The sequence below is a fragment of the Lepisma saccharinum genome, chromosome 9 (genome assembly GCF_977018435.1).
Source record: "Lepisma saccharinum chromosome 9, izLepSacc3.1, whole genome shotgun sequence".
NCBI lineage: Eukaryota > Metazoa > Arthropoda > Insecta > Zygentoma > Lepismatidae > Lepisma > Lepisma saccharinum.
Genome location: NC_139237.1, coordinates 41,012,632 through 41,020,702, shown reverse-complemented (window position 1 = coordinate 41,020,702; position 8,071 = coordinate 41,012,632). Strand labels below are relative to the sequence as shown.

The 8,071-nt window shown below is 38.9% G+C and overlaps 1 protein-coding gene across 7 annotated transcripts in view; it reads right to left on the bottom strand.

Moving 5' to 3' along the window:
• Positions 1-1,932: 1,932 nt before the first annotated feature.
• Positions 1,933-8,071, bottom strand: part of LOC145992023 (uncharacterized) — a 30,726-nt gene continuing 24,587 nt past the window's right edge. For all 7 annotated transcript variants that reach the window (XM_083128049.1, XM_083128045.1, XM_083128044.1 and 4 more), the window contains exon 4: positions 1,933-2,839. In XM_083128049.1, the coding sequence (XP_082984175.1) occupies positions 2,029-2,839 (811 nt within the window). In that variant the 3' untranslated portion in view covers positions 1,933-2,028. The remainder of the gene's footprint in view (positions 2,840-8,071) is intronic.

The following is an 8,071-nucleotide window of genomic DNA, read 5'->3' as shown; positions in this document are numbered from 1 at the left end:
CTGCATTCACTGGTCAAACCATCTCGAGTCACTACTTGCACGGAGACTTGTTTTCATTCTCATGTTCCAGAGATTCTCGAGATAGTATAGAAAGTTTAAACACATTGTTGTGCCAGCATCTACACAAAGAGCTGCAGAAAACTAAAACAAAGGCATTGTTTATTCAATGTCTCAAGACTTCTTTATTTCCCTCCACTGAACTTTGCTTCATTATATTACATTTAGTTCATAATATGTTACGGTGCGATTACGTGCATTTCAGTATTCGCATCCAGTTATTATGTCAAATGCTAATTTTTAAATTTAATTTTTGGTATAAATAAATTTATGGTTTCAAATGCTCATTTATAATTCCATTTTGAAGAATTTTCTTACAGTACAATATTCAAATACACAGCTTCAGAAGAGTCTGTGTATTGATTTTGTTTTGTTTACTTGCAAATTGTGGTTGATCAAGTTGATTCACTTTTGTATCCACAGCAGCAAGACCAACACAGTATTCTTCCAAAAGATTTAATCTAAAGGGTTTGAAAAATCTTCCAGAATTTCATTCTTTAAAGTTGGCAAGTCTATGCCTTACCAAGATCCGTGTCTTCATAGAGCACTAATCTATCACGTCACAAAAAAGGCTTGGTATGTCGGGTCCGGAGTCCAAGATGAAATTTCTTATTTTTGACATCACCTCCTTGTTTGTGCATTGATTATCTTCGACATTAACAACAGACCATCATAAATAAGAGTGAGGAGTAGAAGCTTAAGTGAAATTAGTCCTGGTTGGAGCTGCATTTTTCACTTAATTTTCATACATCTAGATAGAAGTGTACTCCACTGATAGGAGCAATCTTGTGTACTCACAAGATTTGGTAGACAAACATGAAACACCTTTGGTGACATATGTTGCATTTCACAATGGTTGTCTTTGTATTTCCTTTAGGAATGGAACCGATTAATCGGTACTGTATCAGTATCGGCCGATATAGGCATATTTGTGTATCGGTTTATCGGTAAAATTACCAATTATTTTACCAATCCGATATATCGATAAATATCTGATAATTTAGTGCAAAATTCTGCAATTCTGTTGTAATTTTTATGGATAATCTCCATGCCCTACTTTCTAAAAAAGTAAATGTCTAAATAGGCAATTTCTTTTGCACTGCAGTCACCATGAAACACACATTTATTAAGGTCAATGAACTTTCAGGTTCTTCAAGGACCATTTCTAATTTTATATCGGATTGGTAGAATATCGGTTATCGGTATCGGCCAAAATTTCACATCGGCCCATCCCAAATTTTCTTGCTTTGCATCACTTTTATGCATTGTTTGACTACTTGCAACAATCAGGATCGTTGGTTATTGGATGAAGTTGATGAAGGGACACGCGCAAAGACAGAGCTGAGCCGATACCAATTCTTACTAATACCATTGTTTGAAAATTGTAAACATTTAACTGTTCAAAATATTGATTATTATCATTACATAAGTACTCCACTGCAATTATATGCATCAATTTATGCTTCAAAATATTCAAGAATTACATTGAAATATGAAAATAGCTGTCAATCACAAAATCCATTTTCATGTAATACTGGTGCAGAATAAATGAAATATTCAAAATTGTTGTGAACCTCACGAAATACCCAAATGCTGGGAAAGTACTGGCCAGTATCCATGAATAAATTGCAACAGATACTTTCCAATATCGATGTCAGTGATACCAGACAATACATCAGCAGGGGTAGTATTGGCTCAGTCCTGCAAAAGAAACACCCATGACTCAAAGCTAGATCTCTTGGTGGTGAAATTGTGAGTTAACCACAAAGCAGCAAACAGTTGTTAAAAAGAAGTACGGGTTTATGTAAAAATAATATGTGCAGAATTCATATTTAATATCCAGTGCCAGTAATTGCTGGAAGTAAAGGCTCTGAATTAGGTTGCACAAACTTTTATATTCACTGATTTACATATAGACAACAATCTCCTGAATAATGAAAACAATTTTTAACATTGCCCACATATTCACAGTTAATCACTTGTAATTTTCTTATGAATTTTCATATGCAAACTGAGTGTTCCTTGTTGGGTAAATGATTTGTTGCACACTTCACACACAAAAGGTCTTTCCCCAGTGTGCGTTCGCAAATGTAAATTAAGTGTTCCCAGCTGAGCAAAAGCTTTGTTGCAGATCTCGCACACATAAGGTCTCTCGCCAGTGTGCGTTCGCAAATGCAACACTAGCGTTCCCTGCTGCGCAAAGCTCTTGTTGCAGATTTCGCACACAAAAGGTTTTTCTCCAGTGTGCGTTCGTAAGTGTGCATTGAGTGTTCCTTGTTGTGCAAATCGCTTGTTGCACAAGTCGCACACGTATGGCTTCTCACCGGTGTGCACCCTGATGTGCAGCGTGAGCGTTCCCTGCTGGGTGAATGCCTTGTTGCAGATCTCGCACACGTATGGCTTTTCCCCTGTATGTGTTCTCAGGTGAGCATGTAGTGTTCCTTGCTGCGCAAATCTTTTGTCGCACATTTCGCACACAAAGGGTTTCTCACCAGTGTGGGTCCTGACGTGCAACAACAGAGTTGCCTGCTGGGAGAACACTTTGTTGCACTGCTCACATACGTAAGATTTTTCACAGCCGGACACATTCCTATGGGACTGGAAATTCCACATTTGAGAAAATGAACCAACACTTATTGGAGGCACATCCCCAGCCTTTCCATTACTCCCTCCAAGTCCCAACTGGCCAGAAAGCTGCTTGTGCTGTTGCAGAATGCTGTGGAACAGTGGCCACTGCATGACTCCGCCATTTGACTGAGTCATTGGAATGTTTATGGATGACCTAAACAAAAAAATAAAGCATAAAAAAAAAGTAATGGTACATTTGCATTTGAAAACAGCAACAGGTATTTAATATGCAATAAAATTACAGAATACTAATACATATACAGCATGTCCCAAAATGATTATTGGGGTATCATAGTCATTTAAGTCAAAAAGCTCGCTAAACTAAAACAGCAGACCTTGCAAATTCAATGACACAAAAGGACTTCTACACAGAAGTTGCAATAATACACCTATGCCGTGGGACTGATGGGAAACAAATGGCAAGGGCTCATGGTAGCAAACTTGAACAGCCGTTCTTATTGTACATGTACGATATAAACATTCACCTTCGTCTATTGTGATATACTTGAATACCTGATAATCATTTTTGAACGTGGTGTATATTTTATAGCAATGGGCCTTCATTTAATTTTTTACTGATATTGGTAATTACAATGTCCTGATCAGATATAAAATCGCTTATACTTCAGAATGAAGCTGAGTGATCCTCTTACATGTGGAGTTATGAGATAGCAATACTTTTGCTTAGAATAATATTTAGAAATTTATTTTACAAAAGCAGAGGAGATGAACTGTACCATCATATGATAAACAATGTAAGTAACCTCTTTTACTTAATTTTATTGGTGTTCATGGCCCATGTTTGTATTTAAATGCAATGTTTGGACTGTTTCACATTGCACATTGGTTTGAATCCCACTTTAAACTGTAGGTCCAGTCCCAAACAAGTCTTAATGAGGCAAAAGTACAAGAATTTTAAGTCAGATTCTACAATTGTTTGAAACAGTTGATGTTTAAAACCAAATTTGTGTCACAAATACCAATAAAGATGCGTGAAGAGGAGGTCTCTTATATTACTTAATATAATAATATTGGTACAGTCACGGACACTGCCGACTTGTAATGATTGCATTGGAAGTCAATGTATTCATTACAAGCTGGCAGTGTCCATGACTGTACAAACATAAGATGTTCTTTAATACTTAAAACAATAACCAAATAGTACAATTATGAACTAAATTAAAATACTTATATAAGTATCAAATTTCAAATTGATAAAACCATCAGCCCATTAATTGATCCCACACATTATTTAAGGGCCACGTTTAGAATCCTGGAAATGTGAAGTAAGTTGAAGTTCAGAGAAACTAATTTCCGCATTTCAAGTCACAGAAAGTGTTAATTTCTGAGAAAATATGTCATAGAAATGGAAAGTACATTGTGCAAGTCATCATGCTCTAGGTAATCTGATAAGCTTATCATTATATCCTACAAACATGTAAAGAAAAATAGATTCACATAAAAATCCAGAATCATGATTATACTGGATGTCACACGTTTACAAAATTATCCACAAATTACGATTTTTTAAAAATTGTTGCACTTTTTCCATTTTTTTTCCCATCCAAAATTAGGGAACAGGGAATACATATGCTCCAAGAGTGGTATTTTTGTCATGCTTCCCTGCAAATTTCATCTATTCAGCATCTATAGGGCCAACGCTAGAAGATTTTTCTGGATTTTTTCCATAAGATGACAACACTGCTTTGCTTATACGCTGTTATTTATTTCCCCCTCCAAGTTATTTTTTAACTTTCATTATTAATAAAAGTTATAATATATAAATTTCAGATCCATTAAGAGCCCTGTCATTCAGAGGAAAACAATTATTTCATCTCTCGACAATTAGTTCCCTTGTTATGATTTTTTTTCTTTTCTTTTTTACAAGGTGGTATCAAAAAGTTTTGTAACATGCCAACTGATGGCAGCATGCACAGTCACGGGGAGCACCGTCCTTCATAGGCCAGTGTGCCAAGAGATATCGTCCTGTGTACATTGGGAGCTGTGCAACGGGTGCTATTCTGACCACGTTCATTACCACATCTGCAATTTCATCATGGACAGCAAGCTACTCTATGTGATCAGAAGTATCCGGACACCCACCTGAAAATAAAGTACAAGTTTGGGCAACCCTCCATCGGGAACACTGGCAGTCAATATGGTATTGGTCCACCCTTAGCCTTGATGACAGCCTTCACTCTCGTAGGCATACTTTCAATCAGGTGTCGGAAGGTTTCCTGAGGAATGGCAGCCCATCCCTCGCAGATCGCCAAAATGAGAAGATGTATTGATGTGGATCGGTGTGGTCTAGCACAAAGTCGGCATTCCAAAACATCCCACAGATGTTCTATGGGATTCAAATCAGGACACTGCGCAGGCCAGTCCATTAGTGGGACGTTGTTGTCGTCAAACCACTCCCCCACAAGCCCTGCAGTATGGACGGGTGCTCGGTCATGTTGAAAGACACAATGGTCATCCCCGAACTGGTCTTCGACGGTAGGCAGCATGAAAGCTGTTAAAATGTTAACGTAAGCTTGTGCCGTGACATTGCCATGTAAAGCAACAAGGGTGCAAAACCCCTTCCAGGAGAAACATGACCACACTGTAACCCCGCCACCTCCGAATTTCACTGTCGGCACTATACAGGCTGGTAGATATCGTTCACCAGACATTCGCCACACCCACACCCTACCATCGGATCGCCACATTCTGTACTGTGAATCATCACTCCACACAACGGTTTTCCACTGTTCTATGGTCCAGTTTCGACGCTCCTTGCACCACACGAGGCGGCGTTTGGCATTTGTCTGTGTGATGTTTGACTTATGGGCAGCTGCTCGGCCATGGAAACCAAGTTGCCGCACCTTGCGCCAAACAGTAATGGTGCTTGGAGTAGATCCTGATGCAGTTCGGAATTCCTGTGTGATGGTGGCGATGGATGATTGACGATAATGCTGTACGACCCTCTTCAACACTCGATGGTCTCTGGAGGTCAACATGGGAGGTTGGCCTGCACGCTTTTGAGTTGTACACATCCCTTCACTATAACATCGGAAACAGTGGACAGAGGGATGTTTAGGAGGGTGGAAATCTCACACACAGACTTCCTACACAAGTGGCACCCAACCAACTGACCACGCTGAAAGTCTGTGAGTTCCTCAGACCATCCCATACTGCTGTCTCACACTGTCTGAAGACTACTGAGTTCGCTGACTATGTGTTCCACGCCGTAGATGGCAGTACTGTGTCGCCCTTTATGATAAACACACGTTTCGCGGTGTGTCCGGATACTTTTGATCACATAGAGTAGATCTCTCTTCGTCTACCAGTGAAGTTCTTCCGCTCTTGAAGTGTGCGTGCCACTCAAAACATCTCAAACGACTCATTGCCGAATCATGTCAACTGTCTCTGTGGCAGATTTGCGCAGTTTCACGTTTGCTCAGTTCTATAGATCCACCAACTAATCTGAAACCCTGGCGCGGGAGCAGTGGCGCTGGTGTCGCTAGTTAAAGTTACGGGGAAGTCTGTAGTTTGCATATTTTCCGAGGATTCAGAAACTTTGGTGGATCTATATCTTGCTGTCCATGATGAAATCGTAGACGTGGTAATGCACATGGTCAGAATAGCACCAGTTGCACAGTTTCCAATGTACACAGAACGAAATTTCTTAGCACACTGACTCATGAAGGTCGACACTACCTGTGACTGTGCATCCAGCCTTGTGCTGCCATCTGTTGGCATGTTACAGAACTAGTCTTGAAATGTTTTGATTAGGGCCACAGTATTGGCCGATGCCATGGGTATCGGTATCGGTTGATATTTTTGCACCAATACTAGCCGATACCATTGTTTTTGAGTAGCTAGAAGCGCAGCCAAAACCAAAATTTGTTCCCTCTTAAAGGTCCATTCAGCTTTTCCAAATTACCTTTGGTTTTTGAATATATATATATATATATATTTGCATTTGTTAAATGAACCTGTACTCAAGTTTCCGTGAACAGCAAGTAGGTGACACAAAGATCCATATGTAGATAAGACTCGCGGTCAAGTATCTTGCAAATCAAGGGTAACGTGAAATTATCACCATAGGAGTTCCTTCGAAGTCTACCAGGCTTTGTTCCTACAGATGCGGACTCCTGTAACAATAATCCACATTAAGGTTCTGATAACCGAGACACCTGGTGTATTGTGGACATCTCTCTCCTTAGAGACCTCCTGCAGTCAAAACAGTCATCGCCCATGTGAGTGGTGGACCTGTCTCAGACATAGTACATAGCATATTCATGGAAATTCAGATACCTGTGCTAATCCCCTTTTTTCTTTTCCAACTTTAGACTTTTGTTTGTCCCAACCTGAATAACTGGGTTTCAACAGGCGTGTTTTGGCAGCACAGGGAACGCGACAAGGAAATAATTTTCTTTGAACGACAGTTGATGGCACATACTTTCTTGAAAGTGTAGTGATGGTTTGGATTTCCTTCCACGCCAAGCGATAGAACTATACATTTATTTTTTTAGAAATCATTTTCCGATAGTATATTATATCAAAAGCAAAGTCAAGTCGAAATATCACTGTACTGAAGTCGATCGCTTGTAAGTTTTCATTCTCTCCTTAAATTTTGTTTACTAATTTTTATTCTTTTTGATAAAGGACAAAAGAGAGAAGAAATTGGTTTCACATTACTGTTAGATTTAGACGTTGTGTCCGGGGCTGGTAAATCGCCAATTATTCTTGTGTTCACGGATGATTTAATGTTAGTTTTGGAAGAGTAATCCCTTAGTTTTAGAGGCGGTTGAACATTGGGGGAAGGGGGGGAGGACGTAGACAAGATTACCTCACTCTTAGCTGCACTTAATATTTCTCTCATATTTGAAACATCTGATAGATTCTCAGTTATCTAAAAAAAGACTGTAAAGTTGAGATGCATCGTATGAAGAGAGCATCGATTGGTGGGTTAATTTATTCATCGCCCCTCGTCAGAAATGCATACATATAAAATGTAATAATAATAATAATAATTACACACACAAACATATAAATATATATATAATTAGCCTTTTATATTTTAAATTAAAATTAAACCAGTATCGGTATCGGTGAGAGTATCAGCATCGGTATCTGTTCAAAGTGGTATCGGCTCAGCCCTAGTTTTGATACCACCTTGTACATCATGGCAAGTTCGAAAAGCACGTGCCTGAAAAGTTCCCGTCTGGAGAAGCTAACATGTGGAAGATTCTTCTGTCCATTAAAGGTTAACAATTTCATACTACCACTAATAATAACACAATTCTTAATACTGGTAATTAATTGATCATTAGGACTCATTTGATGTATTACTAGTTTCAGGATTCATTTACAAATGCATGTTTTTATTGAAAAGAAATGT